Source organism: Sturnira hondurensis, unplaced genomic scaffold (genome assembly GCF_014824575.4).
Source record: "Sturnira hondurensis isolate 20B ecotype Veracruz unplaced genomic scaffold, ASM1482457v3 Scaffold0012488, whole genome shotgun sequence".
NCBI classification, from domain to species: Eukaryota; Metazoa; Chordata; class Mammalia; order Chiroptera; family Phyllostomidae; genus Sturnira; species Sturnira hondurensis.
In genome coordinates, this window is record NW_028085119.1 from 2,773,485 (window position 1) to 2,791,335 (window position 17,851).

Consider the following 17,851-nt stretch of genomic DNA (forward strand, 5'->3'; position numbering starts at 1 on the left):
CTATAGACACGTTTCTCCCAGCATAGCCCACAGAGAACCCGTATGCGAACACCAGAGATGCCCATCAGAAGTTCAGAGTGATGGGGCTATGTCGGGCAGTCAGTCTCTCAGGGAGATGCCCAGTGGTACGCATTCGTAGCAAGACACCCAAATGTTTCTTACGCATGAGAAAGCATAAGAGCTCCTGACCAAAGTCCAAGTCCAGATTTCTTAACACCTAAATAGAAGGTCCGTACAAAGCTAAAAAACACAGTAAGCTAGAAGTAACTTTGACAGTTTATCTCATTGTATCCTCATTATTTCTAGTGTTTCACAAGTACTGGTAAAAAGGTCACCAAGCTAATGGTCATTCAAACTGTAATTATTACCTCCCGTGCGTCCTGAAACTCCAGGTAATTCTGGTGGCAGCCCTGTGAGTGCAGCCGCAACGCCCACACGGCTATCTCGACCTGCTGGTGTGGAGGGGCCTCAAAGACCCAGGTACAGGTGGAGACTGGGACATCCGGGTTGGAGGAATTGGGGGATGAAATATTCTGTGGGGTCCAAGTTGCATTGTATGATCCACCACAAATCACTGAGATGAGAAAAAAAGAACAATTTTCAAAATGACTTTACTCATGTCTCACACATAAAATATTTAAAATTCTGCCTTCCCTATGCTTCTAGGACAAAGGAACTATATTTACAGCACTCTGTGAAGAACTTAGAATATATATTCTTGACTAAGAATTGTACTCAATTTGCACCATGAATTAAACATGGAGTAATTAACATGGTGTTTAGTAACTGACACAGAATTTAGATGATAATGAACATGGAGTTTAGTGATGAACATTGAGTTTAGATATAAGCATGACATTATTTTTAGTTCATAAAAACATATATATTTCATAATATATTAAAATGTCTCAGTTTACTCACTGTTGATGAAGGTGTATGTAGCATTAAATCCTTCCTTTTCTATAGTTGTGTCGCTGACAAATTGAACTGTCAGGAAGTTACCAGAAGAGACAAAGGGAGCAGGCACAATGGAACCACAAAATGTTCCAGCCAACTTGGCATTTTCACTGTCCCCATCATATAACTGAAAAGAAAAGGGTTCGTTAGTTCTCCATTATTCACAAGGATCGCAGGCTTTACACCAAAATGGATGTGAAGTCCTAATAGGTTATAATTAAGGATCTTACACTGATGTTCTTAGAGCTAGATTTCACAAAATAGCTATTTAATCGATTATAACATAATGAGTTGCAGTAAAACCCCGGTATGATGTCTATGATTATTTTCTGATTGTGGAAGTAACATGTGAATGTAAAGACAATGTGTCACTACAACTGGCAAACCCGGCACTATCCTCCAATCAGCTCTCACTCCCCTGCTGGTCCAGCCCTTGCCTGGGTTCTCGCCGCAGCCTCCCCTTGGAGTGCCCCGCTTGACTCTAGTCCCCTTTAGCTTGCCCTCAACACATCAGCCAGAGGATACAGCCCCAGGCCTCTGCAGCGGCTGCTCTTTTGCAATCTTCTCTCCTCATCTCTTGGAGGACAGACTGCATTCACAGGATCTCAGCTCAAATGTCACTTCTTGAGAGAGGCCAATGCTCTCTAATGTGGCCCTCCCCCAATGCCTTTCTGTCCTATGTTCTCAGACTAATCAAAACATATCTTACTTGTGGCTTATTTATTTTTTCTGGTCTCTCTCCCTACAAGATGCCACAGAAGGGAGGCTGGCCATTCACCACAGTATCACCAGCACCCAGGGCAAGTCCCAGCCGTGAGAACCTTCGGCGATGCCTGTTGAAATAGTGTGTCCTTGGACTTCTGTCAATTACTAGAAACAAAGTTTTCTCCAGTTGAGTAATCTTCATAGTGTTTCTAAAATCAGTATGTGTGTAGACCTAAATATTGAATTTCTAAAAGAACTGTGGTATGTTATAAACTTGAGGATAACCATGGCCACTGACATTATTTTGAAATGTATTTTAAAATGCTGGGAGTATCTAAAATAGAAATGGTTAAAGAGTAGTTTCATAATAAACAGAAGAAAAAACTTACCACCGGATGGCACTGCCTTCCCTACTTAAACACAATCTCAGTAAATGTAGGGCCAGAGAGTAAAGAGTTGAGTCGTCTATGCCCTCTTTTATGAGTAGTTTGGCCAAGTTTTAGCTAATGTACTTTTTCTGGTAAATGAGTTAAACTTTTATTTTAAACATTGCTGCCTTTATCAGCTCATTTGTATCATTTGCAAGCATTTTTTATTCTATGTACTGTCTGCCAGGCCTCTTGTGGTAAGTCCTATGCATAAAAGGCTGTATAAGGCACTTTCCATACGTTCAAGACACTAATTTGACACTCACAAATTAGTGGGAGAGAGGGAGCCACAAATTAAATGTACATGTGTATCTGTGTATGTATGATTTATATATAAAATAAAGAAAAATAAGTGCTACAATAAAAGAATTAAGTGTAATAGGGGAACCCAGATAATGGAGTCCAAAAGACCTCACTGTTGTTTAAAAGTTAAGTGCAGACCTCCCAGCCCTACAGGAGAGTAAGCGCGTCCCAACCAGACAGACTGTGAAGTGGAAGGAAGGCCACGGAAGTACAAGACGCGCAGCACGTCTCCACTGCTCGTCACCTTCCTATGTGCCCCAATGGGGTGAGAGAGAGGACAGACTCAGGACTGGGGAAGCACATTGGGACAAGGCCCAGGTTCCATATGTGGCACTCAAAGGGGGTTGCACCTTCTGCTGTAGAAGTTATAAGATCTGGTTTGGGTTTTGTATAAATAAATAGCTGGTAAAAGTGATGGAAGGGAATTGCAGAATGCCCAGCCTCGAGCTGGTGTTTGCATTAGTTCATTCACTGCCATAAGATTTCTCTTCAGTGAGTTGAAATAGACAGGTTGTGGCCTCCGGACAATTGACATGGGCTCTCGAGTTCCTTTTAGCTGAAGCCAAGATCTTCTCCATCCGCTCTTCCATTCCCCTAACACAGTTAAATCTCCACTGTGGACTCCGGCAGGGTGGCTCCAGAGTGTACAACGGCAGGAGCACTGTACAGTGCCGGAGATGGGAGTCACGTGGACGGGGATGCAGACAGTGCTTCAGGACTTGCACAATCACTCCTGCGACTTACTGCACTGTGGGCACATTTATGTGGCATAGCTGCTTCAGACCAGGAGCTTAAATTATGTCCTAAGTCTTGTGGATGGAGATAAGTTCTGGGAAGAATTTTGTGTTTGCTCAGCTCTTAAAACTCTGATAGTGGAGCATATTAGAATCTACTTAAGACCCTGCAGGAACTGTACAAATAATTTAGGAGAAGACAGCCTCTGACTACAACTACTACCTGATCCTGCATTTAGCCAACCATTAATTTGAGCAATAGAAGTAGGTAGGGGAGGAAATGTTTGAATTTCAATTTCTAGGAACTTTTAAGGCAAGAGGGCACTAGATTTTTGATATCGGACTTCAGTTCTTTCCAATTTAGCTTCATTTTAGACATTAATTTTGGGGGGGGACTTTATCTTTTAATATTTTCATAGAAATTTGATAACAGAAAGATTTTTACGTTCTCATTTGAAGCATCTCTACATTGCATCTAAGAGTATCTTCACGAATTCTTTCATGTTACTCAGGAGTCGCTGTGCAAGTCTGCGGGACAACGTGGCTGGACATAATCAGGGACGGGAGGGGGAACACAGTGATTTCTAAGGTTCAGGGCTGAACCCTGATCTATTTCAGAACCTTCTAGGGAAAATGCTGCAGTGGTCCCAGTGGTCTCAGGAACGGTTAGAATCAATGCTTGGGAGCAATGCTTAGAATCAGCCGTATAAGGCTGATAGCGATCAGAAGGGAGGAGGAGGGGACAATGGGGGAAAAGGGGAAAGGGTTTACAGGAACAATTATAAAGGACATATGGACAAAAATAAGGGGGGGTGGAAATGAGGAAGGGAGGTGGGGAGGGCTGGAAGGTGGGGCAGTGGGGGCAAAAGGCAGAAAGCTGTACTTGCACAACAATAAAAAGTAATTAGCTGTATAATGCAGGAGTTTCTAAACTATTATTATTATTAATTTTATCTCAATATTCTTTTGGAGTACTTAGAATAGTGTCTGGAACAAAATGAGTGCTCGCATAAACATTTATCAAATGAATGAATGAGTGAATGAACAGACAGTGGGTACTGCCTCATAAGGAAAGGAACCCGAGGCCTCGATAGACTGCTGACCTCCTCCCCAGACGGGTACCCCTCTTCAGGGGCTGACGCCAAGACTGAGTGATCAAGCCCAGTGGGTTAAGGCAGATGCCCTCAGGGCAGAGAGTATTGTCCCCCGGGGAGTGTTTGGCAAAAGTGTGGTGTTTGGGGGTCACCACAGTAATTTGGTGCTATAACTGACATTCACTATTCAACAGCCAGATGGCAGAATCCCATCGTGTAAGTCACAGAAAAGTTATGCAAAGTGAAGATTTATTCTGTGTCCCATGTAATTGAATGTCCTGCCAGACAGTTGGGTATAAAAAGCTGTTTTATAACTATTTGATCTCAGAACCTAAATTCATTCAATATATAAACACAAAAATATTTTTGCATAGCTTTAATAATCGCCAACTTTCCAAGAATGCAACAGCTGTGTAAGTTGAAGAAAGAGCAATCTTTCCTTTCTTTAGGACTATTTTATCTTTGTTTTTCCACCATTTTGGAAATTCACATTGCAGATGGTGATGCTGCCATATAACTACTGGTTTAAATTTATGCCTTTGCATTTGCCATGATTCCACATAGAAGAAGAATCCAACTATTGATCATCTGATAGTGCGGTTGTGACAGAGAATTGCTATGTTGAAATCTGAACTATTTAATATACTACTTTCTTTTTATTTTTCCTATTCATTGCTGTTAGTACCTTACACTGGTTTTTTTAAACTGTGTATATGGGTAGGCTATAGCATAGATGACTTTCACTTTGCATGGTCAAGGAAGTTTTACAAATATTGGTGGAAATGTTAAGAAGCCATCTCTTCTCTGCTAGTTCTGTATTTCCTGACACAGACACACTAGCTAGAGTCCCAGGTCTGAGCCCTGTCTGCCGTTCACTCACTGCTCATCACGGAGGGGCACATTGGTGTCAGGAAGCTGGGCATACTCTGCAGAACTGACAGCCGCTCCATCCTTCCTTCCCTTTGCTAGCCAGCCTGGAAGCATGCTTTTGTGATGTTCCTCCCAAGCCTGGCTCAGCAATCCCATCTAGGAAGCCTTTCCTGACCCCAAAATGATGTCCATCATTCTCTCTTCCATTCTACTTCTCTACACTTTTCATATTTATCATTTCATCATGCTGCATAATAATTTCTTTGCTTCCGTGTCTGGTCTCGTCACTCTACAGCACAGTTCCTTGAGGAACTGTGTTTCTACTTTTCCACATCTCTAGTGCAGGCGGCAATGCTCTGCACTTAATGATGCCACATGACTCTCCATGGAATGGATGTGATGTTGATTTCAACAGCAACAACTCAGTGAAATACACAATTCTCTATGTATCTTAAAGACTTTCCAAGTCAACCCTTTTAAAAGCAATAGAGATATAATTATAAATGAATAATGGAATTGGCCAGTTTTCACCTGCATATCTACCTACAGAATTGAATTAAAACAGCTTTTCTAAAAAGTGATTTGATTATAATATCTAAGAACCAATCCAAAAGGAATCAAATGTCCCATTTATCACAGAGACTGTCTTTAGTAAAGATACCCCCAGGCGTCCCCTTCCAGGACTGTCCTTTGATCCACCATTTCGTGCAACCTGAAAAAGTTGCCAAGTGAGGAATGCTGCTGTTCCAAGAAGGAAAGTAAGAGTAGATCTAAACAGAACTTCTTTTAAAAAAAATTATATGCCAAAGCGAGAAAACAACTCCTTGTTTTCAACATGCTATTTCTGTCCTGAAAGTACTAGTTGTTTTAATGATATCATCAGGTCACAATCCTCTATATAGAAATGAATCTTGAGAATAAAACTTATCCATCTTCCTAGAAGGACCAAACCCAAACACCCTATATAAATTTATACTTAAGATAATAAATATGTAAATCAATTATTTTTACTATTTTAAGAAAAGGAGATTGTATAGCCTCGTGCCCATCTGTAATTTCACAAAGGGAAACACAAAGAAATACATTTATTTATAAATTACGTTAGGCAAAGTGCCGAACACCCTAGCGTACTTTATGCTCAGAATAACCATGCAACATAGGTATGGTTCTGTGATTCTTTTGCTCATTTTTTAATAGGTGCAGTGATAAGACCAGGGAGACGTGCAATCTGCCCGGTGGCAGAAGTGGGTCTTAGTCCCTATTATCTGTCTCTAACACGGACTACCTCTCCGTAAAACCAAGGGAAATGCTGCACCATTTTGAATATGAGCCTCACTGCCGCCCCCAGCCATTCCGGTCTCCCTTCCTTCCTTAGGAAGGAAGAATTCAACCTGAACTGACATATCTTGTTACTGCTGGTTTTTCAGGAACTCCCTCTGATCCTGCCGCTGTGCCAATACTTTATTTAAATGGTTGTCATCCAGTCTAATGAGTTTTTCCTTCATCTTAACCTTTCTTGGCCTCTAATTTACAATTCAAAAATATCGCCTATCCATCCTTGGTAAACAACTCTCAACTTGACTTCAGTGATACTACACTACTCCTGGCTGTTTTTTTTGTTTGTTGTTTTTTATTTTTCAAGGACTTGTATTTCTTACCTTTTGTTCCCCAGATGCCTCACTGTGAACCTTTCTTGGGGTTGAATGGAGGCCTGGCTTTCTAGCCCCAGGCCAGGCCCCTACACGAGGTCACCAGTTCCCCTGATTTCCAAAGTGCTCTTTTGCTGTCTCCTCTCCGGTCTGTTTTCTTGTTGGACCTTGGTTCACCCTCTGCCCACAGCAATGCAATGGGTCTGCCCCATTCTGAGCCAACCTGCTCTAGTCTCTTCCCAACAACAAGGACTTCCTTCTGCTCTCCCAGTGAAAATGGGAGACCGTGTGTAGTGCTATACCTAACAACAGGAGATGGTGTGTGACATTACACCTAACAACAGGAGACGGTGTGTAGCATCATACCTGACAACGGGAGACCGTGTGTAGTGTTCCACTATGTGTCCCACCTATGACTTTTCCTTCTCTGTTTTAAAGAGAACAATTTCTTTAAATTTTAACATGATTTTCAATGTAAAAGTTTCTCTTGCACCAGGCTTGTCATCTGTACCATCACTGCCCCGTCCTGACAGAACGGGCTATGGGGCGCTAACCCCAGACTCTCCCTGTGATCACTCACCCTGGATCCTGGCCCCAGATTAGACCCCTTATATTTTGCTCTCAACACACCACTCACAGGGAAATCTCCAATCAGTCCCTATGTTTAACTGCATAAAGTCTAAATGCATCCGTTTGACTTTCAGGATCCTTCATAACCCGAGTATCCCTCCACTTACACGGTCCTGTTTCTTGCTACTCTTTAGCAATATTCTGCTCCAACAAAGCCAGCCTCGTCACTTCTTTGAGAGCATACACATTCCAACTTCTGTGCCTTTTCTCCTGACTCGAATAAGGTTTTCCCTCATGCTATGAAGTCTGCCTTGTTCTCACTAGATATCATGAACTTTCCAACCTTTTAAACCTTTTAAACATTGCTTCAATCCTGCATGCAATGCACTAGTTAGCAGTTAAATATTGACTATTCTGACTGCTTATTATTGATTTGCTTGGCCATCCCTTAATTTGGTAAACAGATTTAACCTCCTCATGGTCAGAAATCTTACCTTCCATGTTCTCCCCGCCCCAAAGGACATAGTGGTATATATTGAGTGACGCAATTTAGAACTTTTCATTTAACTTTGTATAGCTTGATAATATACAATACTTTAATATTGAAAGTCATTAAAAATTTAGAAGTCTCTTGATTTATTTTTAGTGCAACTTAACAACTGAGATATTTCCCACATCTAAAGTTAATATAAAAAGTAAATATATAAACTTTAAAAATAGATACATTAAGGGGTGATTATTTATATGTAGGATTTTCCAATGGTCCTGTGAGTATTTCTTTCTCTATGAGCTGATTCCACAGGTCATCGCCTTACAAGATATGGATAAACAGTGCATCTTAGAGCTAATGTTAGATTCCACATAAAGTTATTGATTCATCCATATTAAAGATTAATATGATATGAAAATAGAACATCTGTAACATTATACATCGTATTATTGAAGAATTGGTCACTTTAAAAATCAGTGGTACTCACAATTTTCAAAACCTCCTGTGTGGCATAAAGGGGGCTATACCATATGAAAGCCCAGATTAGAATACTGGGCAAAGAAAGCCCACAGCCTTACCTTTACGTAATCGTAGGTGCATCTTCGCATAGCAGATGTTGACTCCAGAGCGAATGTACTGAAGGTGAGTTTAATGACTTTGTTCACAGGTGCAATTATGAACCATACGCAGTCTAAATTCTTGTCATATCTCCCATTTGAGTCAGAATCAGGAGAGGCGAAGGTCTGGTCTGGGCCTGTCAGATAGCCGCCGCACCCTTGCTGAGGCCCTATGGTCAAGCACAGACCTCACTAAGCAGATGGGAGAGAACAGACTGACATGGTGGCTTTACAAAGTTGTATCATTTCTATTTTCTCTCACATGTTCACAAACATTATCAAATTATCCAGTGGGCCACTGTGGTCTGATGCAGGTGTGGTTGTTACTTGCTTTAACTTCTTCATTACCTACTTCCTCTCCACCCCCCGCGCCAGCCCCTCAATCCCCTTCTCCTCACTTGCACACACATCTGCTTAGAAAAGCAGGCCACCGGACTGATGCTGTGTGCATTTTTATACCTGCTGATGTGATGTACTAATGACTTCTCTAGCCTCAAAAAAAAATCTAATTTTATAGAAAATAGTGTTCTGCATAATAAACTGGTGGAAACTGTGAACATGGTTTACTTTTATGTTCTGCTTTTATGAGCACTATCCAACTGCAAGTTGAATTTATGAAGATTTACCAAACATGCCAAGAAAACCATTTATTTAAATAATCTGTCAGAAAGAGGCTGAGAGCCATTTAACACTATGGTCCAGTTTATATTAAACCACACTTTTTATGTAATTGTTTCTTTCCCCCAAAGAAAGGAAAGCTAAAGAAAACCTCTACTGAAAAAACAATCTACTCTGAAATAAAAATTCTGAAATTCAGACTAAAAAGAGATTAAAACATACCCCTGAAATAACTAAATGATCCACTATAAAAAAAATATGGAAAAACCTTAGAACGTTGGATTTAGCTTCATTCACTCCACAGCCTAAGCCTATACCTCAGAAATGATGTAAGAAGAACATAAAAGGAAGAAAAACTACGGACAATTTCAAAAGAAACAATGAGGATGACTTAGACTCAAAATAGCCCGAAGAGGGCTGGGGATTACCTAGGTGCTCAAAGTAATGCACTCAAAGCTTGTGCTCCACACAAGTATAGATCATTACTACTCTCAAAGTTAAATTGCGCTGAAATTGGTCTTCCCCATTTTTCTCATTCCATTTACTCAGCTGTTCAAAGTGAAAGAGCTGCTTTCAACACTGGGGGGCACTACGACTTTGGACTTCAAGCTGGGCCAGAACTACCAGGAAGGCAGCCCTCCTCAACCACACAGGGCACCAGGCGCAGTGTTTTTCAGGAGAGACGCATTATCCAGTAGGTCAGACTGTCTCGTCCCCTGCTTCTAAGTCAGGTCAAACTACAGATTATTTGCACAGATGTTTCCTGGAACTGAAATACTTCCAAAGGCCCATTTTCTGATATTTCTATATATGGTATTCAGGACAAAATTATTCTGAAACTAAAGCCATGCACGATGCTTCATGACTTAACGCTAATAATTCTTTTCATATTAAACATGCCTGCAAAGTAAAAAAAAAAAAGGAACTGGAGTTTGCACAGCTTTTATTTCAGAATCAACTAATTGTTACTTAAGGAAACCACTTAAGCTTATTGACATGCAGAGCAGGGAAAAATAATTACTTAAGGTATTAATTAATTCATAAATGTATTTATTTATTCAATAAACATTGTTTCAATATTCAGGGAAATACATTTAGTATTGAAGTGGGAAGAAGATGAATAATAGTCTAGCAGTTACGATGAGACATAAATAATGACAGTACAGTTTAGAGACTGACCAACGGATCGGCGCCATGAAAGAGGCAGGGAAGCCTTGTGAGCCTTCAAGACAGGGGAGGTTACTTCAGGCTATGAGGATCTAGAACGTTCAAGGAGGAGGTGATACGTGATCCGGGTCTTAAAGGAAAAATAGGACAAGATTCTGTAGCAATGGGGATGGTACTGGCCATCCCAGGCTGACAGAATCTCATAACCAAATGTTAAATGGACAAGATTTCCATCGTATGTACAGGAAAGCAGAATTCTGTCTGTGAAAACAATAGAGACTTGAAAGAGAACAATGAGGAGTAAGACTGGGAAACAGCATGGGCTGTTCCTTAGAGGGCCTCGATGTCAGAGCAGAGTTTGGTATTTAGACTTTTTTCTGTGGATGGTAGGGTCAGAATGCACTTTATGGTCAAGTCTGATCTAAAATCGTACCTGGTAGCATGGGACTGGTGGAGATGACAGTAGGGAGGAAGATACTGGCCTGGCCTGGCCTGGAGGCAGCAAGGGGCAAGGAAGAGTCAGAGGTTTGCTTACAGGAAAATGAGGCTGCTTGACTTTGCTCTCTTAATGCATCAGCTCCTGAAAACTAAGTGCTATTTTTAAAAATTCAAGCTCAATATTTTATCACTACTTGTTTATTCATTGTCACTAATAAGTTAATAAGGGCAGAACGATACCTGTAGCTGGGCACAGTAAGTGCCATTAAACACACTTATTATACAATACCACCACCACGACCACCATTACTTAGAATAATGTCATAAGACAGAAAGGCCCTTCCTCCAGGGAGCCCCGGAGCAAGCATCCAGACGTTGTTGGCATGTGTCGGCACAGACTGAGTGGTAGATAGGACGATTCCTGATTCTCCTCTCCCCCTGTCTTCAGTTTCTCTCTTTGAAGTGCACTAGAATGGACAGAAGACATTTTTCTGTCCACTGGATGTTAGGCTTGGCCATGACTTGCTTTAGACATTGGAATGTTAGTGGTCATGAAGTGCAAAGAGGCCTTAAGTGGGCTTCTGTTTTTGCTTGGCCTTTTGTACTCCTGTGGTTCCCCCAGAGCTCATGCCACAGGTGACTGCCAGTAAAAGAGAAAGTGGACATAGAGCCGAGCTGAACCCAGCCTGAAGTCTGGACCCAAGTGCAGTTAACCTGCAGGCAAACCAGTCTGCAGACACGTACGCGATAAAAATAAATGCTGCAGGCACAAACCACTAAAATTTGGGTGGTTTGTTCCATGCCCTTATTCTGGTAATAGCTGACTAGTAAATAGCTTGAGCGACCAAACTGCAATAAAGCACATTGCTTAATTCTTAAAATATGCACACAAAATCAAAAAAATAAAAAACTCACATTAAAAATAAAAAAGGATTGAAAGACAATCCTTCCCAAAATAGTCAAATAATTAAGTAAATAAACATTCCATGAATTATATAACTTATATTATATATGATTATGAGCAAATCTAATATTATGAGTGAATAGTCCAATGACTGAAGTAAATGTGTAAGTAACATGAGTAAAGTAACATATGGCTAAACAGCTTTGATATTTGTATGGTATAGGAAATTGTTATAATTGCTCTGATCCACCCTCTCTTTTAAAAAAACTTCAGTTATCATTCACATTCAATATTATTCTGTATCTTTCCCCCACTTTTATATTAAAACATATAAAGTACAAATGCTCTGTGCTTTTGTTCAGCCTATGGCAAAATGTGAACATAAACGTGTCTTTGGGAAACATAAAGACGAATAATTAACAAAAGAAGGGTTTTCCACCAAAAAAGCATAATTACCGCATTACTATTGCTATATTTTGACAATAGCTGAGTAGAATAGGGGAACTTTGACTACGAAAGTTTCATACATAAGAAAACAATATTTATTTACTGATAAATACACTGGTATTATGAAATTCCTTTTGTAAAAACTAGTGCTAGACCTTAACCTTGTCATGTGGCTTAGCACCATAAATCCATCAACTTCCTTGTTACTAGACTGTTTTCCACATCTAGTGAATGCCCACCCACCCGCACCTCCTTGGGCAGTCAGGGTGTGTCAGAAGCACTCCGTCACGTCACCCTAACCTCCTTGCCAACTTGGAAGCACTTCTAACAGAAGACAAAGAAGATGTTTGGCTACAAAAACTTTGGAAATATAAACCCATAGTATGCAGTGAGATCTAGGTCAAGATCTACTTAATTAAAAATCAGTAACTGAATCCTAAAATTACTTCTTTCCAATTATTAAACTTCAGAGTGAAGCTCCAGCCAGGATAAATCTGATAAGGCAAGAAATAGCTATATTACCTAAGTGAAAAAAAAAACCATCTTGAAGACTTTGTGGAGTCAGATACAATTCTAAATAATTATCTTGAGAATTGACATTTTTTGTGGTGGACATTACGTGTGGCTGATATTTTGTTGAAGTCATCTGGACAGCATCTTTATCCACCTTTACTACTTGGACAAATGGTGGGTGGCTGACATACCTACAATAAAGACTGGCCTGACTTAAGGCCTTTTCCTATTCCCCAGTGAACCAGCTGCAGCTGTAGGTGGTAGCTGAAGGATGCTCAGTTTTGCACAGGACATAAAAGCATTTAAAACTGTTGCCTTAGAGAAATGGGGGTGAACCCAGAGAGTCTATGATTTTCGAAGCTGAGGTATATGACTGCCCTAAAGCCGTTGAATTTGTTTAAAAAATTCAACCAGGTTCCAGGTGAACCCGTTTTGTCTTTTTCTCTAAAAGTACATTGAGTTACCCTGGCCAATTTGGCTCAGTTGGTTAGAGCGTTATCCCCAAACCAAAAGGCTGCGGGTTCAAACCCCGGTGTGGGTGACTGTGGAGGCAACCAATCGATGGTTCTCTCTCACATCAACGTTTCCCTCCCTCCCTCCCGTCCCTTTAGAAGCAATGAAAAAATGTCTTCAGGGGAGGGTAAAAAACCATAAATTGAATTTATTATTTCACTCCCTAATCCTAATCATGTACAACCTTTTAGGTATTATATTTATGTTACAAAAAAATTCTTAAGAGTTTTTGTAATATAAGTTATATATTTTTTTCTATTTGTTTGTTTTTACTAATGTCACCTGATTTGACTTATTTTACATATCTTAATTTGAAACCCAGGCTAATTTAACTTAGGATGTATATTTAGTCTGGTAATATTTGGGTTGCATAAAACTAAATTACTAAAAGCAATGTGATTTACTAAAAGAAAAATAATTTCAGCAGCTAATCAGTAGCTAAGACCATGAGGAAAAGAGAATGCAATGTATAAAAAACTTAGGATAATTATAATTTTATTATATTTTAATTTATTTTGCATTTTGGGGGTATTATAGAAAACACCATAAGTATATATCATTAGTCCCTGGGCATTCCATGAAAATTATTCTTGCCGACTTTGACATTTAAAACATGACTGACTATAGAAAATGGTAGGGTCATACCAACTGACACAGAAAAAGGTTTGACAAGACCCAGCACACACTCGCGGAGAAAACACTCAGCAAACCAGGAATAAAGGGAATTTTCTCAACTTGACAAAGAGTAGCCATAAAAGTTACACAGCTAACACGATACTTAATTGTGAAAAACTAAATGCTACTCTTCCAAGATTAGAAACCAGGCAAGGATGTTTTATTCTCACAACTGTTACTTAGCACAGCATTGGAAATTCTTGCCAGTGTAGGAGGCAAGGAAAACAGTGCACACACTGGAAAGGAATAAGTGGAGCTGCCACTGCCTGCGGATGTAAAAATCCCAAGGAATCTGCGCAGAAACTCCTGGAACACTTACAGTGAATTCAGCAAAAACTTCAGCTATGAGGACAACACACAAAAACCAATCACATCCACATACACTAACAGCAAACATACGGAAACCAAAACGAAGCACTCAGTTACTCCAAAGACAGGGCTGTGCTTAGGCGTGCACAGTCAAACACCTATGGGCTGTGCTTAGGCATGCACAGTCAAACACCTATGGGGTCTGTGTGCTACAAAGTACAAAATGGTAAAAGAGACCAAAAGTCTACATGAATGAAGAGACATATGTGTTCAAGGACTGGAAAACTCGACATAGTGAAAATGACTATTATTACCAAATAGATGAATAGGTATAATGCAATTCCTATTAAGCCCCAGCAAGATTTTTCCATCAACATAAAAAAAGTTTATATAAAGTTTACATGGAAAGGTGTGGGCCTTTGAATAGCTAAAACAATCCTGACAAAGAAGAATAAAGTAGGGGAATTAGTCTATAAGGCAAAAGAAAGTTAACTTCAACCTAAATCTCCTACATGAAACAAAAATTACTTCAAAATGGATCATATACATAAAATGAAAACTGTAAACCATGAAACTAAACTGTTAAATGAAATCAGAGCAGAAAATCTTTAATACCTCAGGACAGGCAAAGAATTCTTACCATTGACACCAAAAGCAGTGTGTGTGTGTGTGTGTGTGTGCGTGTGTAAACTGGGCTTTCTCAAAATTAAGAACTTTTGTGCTAAGAAAGAGCTCTTTAAGAGGATGAAAAAATAAGCTATGAATTGGGAGAAAATATTTGTAAACCACATAACACTGCTATTTCAGAATACATAAAGAATTCTCAAAACCCAATAGTGAAAACACAAAAAATCCAATTAGAAAATAGGCAAAAGATACAAACAGATATTTCAGCAAAGAAGATTTACACATGACAAAAGGACACATGAAAACTGTTCACCATTAAGGAAATGCAAATGAAAACCATCTGGTAACTCTGGCCAAAGTAACCACACACACTCACACACTCACACACAGTGAGGGCTCAGTGTAGAACAGGCTCTCCAAAATGGGGTGATGGGGCTTGTCAGCCCCAAAGTGTGGATAGCACAGAAAGTACTCTTCAGTGACTTCCTAATCAAAATGATAGAATCCAGATGACATGGAATAGCATCTCAAAGTGCGGAATAAAATAAATGCCAAATTATAAATCTACATTCAGCAAAAAAAATCCCACAAAATTGAAAACAAAATAAAGCCTTTTTCAGAAAAACAATGAAAAAAATGTAACCGGGAGTTTTGCAATAAGTTAAAAAACACTAAAGGGAGTTCTAAAAGAAAGAAATTGATCCCATATGGAAGCACAGAAATTCAGGAAGCAAAAACAACAACGGTAAGTATATATAATTACTAATTGCATAAAATAATGAAAATGCTTTATCAAGTAAAATATACATAGAATTAATATAATTAGCACTAATAGCACCAAACAGGAAGTGGGTAAATGAATTTAAAAGATTTTAAGGTCCTTGTATTTATCATGAAGTAGTAAAACAACTAGTTTTAAGTTAGATTCTAATGAGTCAAGAGTGAATATTATAATTTTTAACATAACAATCAAAAGGAGAGTAAAACAATATATAGGTAATAATTTTTAAAAAGTAATAAAACTGATCAATTAAAAAATGCAAGAAAGAATAGTTAAAAAAACCCTTAAGAACAGCTGGGAGGAAAAAGCATCCAAGTAATACAATAGTCTGTTTAAATCCAATAATGTTTGTAATTTTATCCTATGCAAGCACATTAAATTCTTCAACTGAAAGATAAAACCAAACAAAATACAAATATATTCTTTGAGACAGGGAAAAGTTGACAGAGAAGAGGCTGAACAATACACTGTGCAAACATGACCTGAAAGAGAGCTTGGGAAGCTGTACCGTATCCGAGAAAGTGGACAGTAAGGCAAGAAGCATCACAAAAGGAAACTGCAGAATGATATGAGCTAATTCATTGGGAAGATATAATAATTATTACCATATATGTGCCATGTGGACAAGGACAAACCTCTTCCCAGACCTTCCTACTGAGCTTCCTTCTAATTCTCATGTCAGATTATCTTGCACTAACTGGATATCCTAAAGGCACCAAATCCTCCATACCAAAACAAAAAATTCTCATTTTTTCTACAAAATCTGGCCCTTTTCTATTAATTTTACATTTGGTAGTGGCATATTGTCCAGACCTTAGGATCCCCATTTTCTCCTGCCTCCTCACTACCTTGTCTAAATACAATCGGGTCCTGATGATTCGACATCTTCAATATTTCTTCCTTGGATCCCCTTTTTGGTTTTCACATTGCCACCACTCTTATCATCCCCTGCTTAACTATTGCAATACTTTCCTAATTTTTCCCTGCCTAAAATTGCTGCCCCTACTTCAAAACATCATTTTCACATGTGCAAGAATGTGATTTCTAAAACAAATCTAACTAGGTCATAGTACTCTTCAGCTCAGGACAACCAATGGCTCCCCTTTGCCTACGAGACAGAGCCTCCATCTCTAGCCCTGCTTCTCTCTCCTGTCTCAGGGTCTACTGTTGTCCACCTTATATCCCAAAGCAGCAGAGAACAATGTGTAGGTCAGTCTGTAGCCTTTGAAATGCAAAGCACCTGTAACTTTGTGCCAGCTTTATTTCCCCCACAGAATGCCTGTTTCCCAGTGAAGGCCCTCTCACCCTTCCAAGTTAATAACTCTATATAGCTAAAATTTATTGCATGCCAAATGAGAGCCAGAGAATGTTCGGTTTAGATTAATCTTCACAACAGCCCTGTGAGACCATTACTATCACTGTGCTCATTTTACAGGAGAGAAAATCAAGATAAAGAACAGGTGATTTGTCTAAGGTCAAACTTGGGATGCATAGGACCTGGGGGTGAACCAGGAAGTCTGGCTCCAGAGCTTAGTCATGTCAGTTACACAGTAACTCAGGCTCACAGTCTCTGCGCTGCTCTAACAACCCCGTGTCCTCCACCACAGGCCAAAGTATCACCGGGCTTTTCTTTTCTGTTAAAAAGCATTTGCCGTACCAAATTTACGGTTATTTGCTGACCACTCTACTTAAGTCAACTTCTCAAGAATAGGAAAAAGCTCACTGCCTGAATAAAAAATAGCTAGTGAATACTATTGAGCAAGGAAGAAAGGAATAAATAGAAAATGTAAATAGTTCTTATTAGATGGATCTTTGCTTTCTAATAGAAATTTATAAAGGAAATTTTTAAATGAAATATATTTCTTAATTTCTAAAACTGTCACTACATTATCAACATTATGTACATGTGCATGTGTATGAATATATGTGAGTATACATAATTTTTTTAAAACAAACGACTTTTTGGTTTGATGTATAAACCAACCTGTTTTTAAAGCTAGCTTAGTTGCCTTTCGTGGCATATTTGATTGTGAAAACACAGTGATCGGGACAACAATAAAATAGTCATCAAAAGATTTAAAACGCTGCCCAAGGGGTAGGTTTTCAGTAGAAAAATGCCTCTCTAGCTAAAAATTTGCAATGATAAATGATATCAGAGGTCTGTTACTTAAGAAAATTTAATCTCTGAGTATTAGATTTTAGCAGGCAGAGTAAATTTAATAATTTTTTATAAAATTCAGGACACATTAGTGTGCAGCAATGCCATTTTTAAAAAGTAAAACTCTATTTATTCAACATTGGCAATTACAAAATTGAGAGTTATCAAAAATTTGAAAATGTTCTTTTTTTAAAAGATTTTTTAAAATTTATTTATCTTTAGAGAGGAAGGGAAGGAGAGAAGGAGAGAAATATCAATGTATGGTTGCCTCTCGTGAGTCCCCT

At 39.1% G+C, this 17,851-nt stretch overlaps 1 protein-coding gene across 1 annotated transcript in view; it reads right to left on the reverse strand.

Annotated features, from left to right (window-relative positions):
• CUBN (cubilin) overlaps nt 1-17,851 on the reverse strand; it is a 254,992-nt gene that overhangs the window by 13,484 nt on the left and 223,657 nt on the right. Inside the window, exons 60-62 of the mRNA XM_037060773.1 lie at nt 8,379-8,587; nt 922-1,084; nt 369-574 (exon numbers count right to left, since the gene is read on the reverse strand). Of these exons, the coding sequence (XP_036916668.1) occupies nt 369-574; nt 922-1,084; nt 8,379-8,587 (578 nt within the window). The remainder of the gene's footprint in view (nt 1-368; nt 575-921; nt 1,085-8,378; nt 8,588-17,851) is intronic.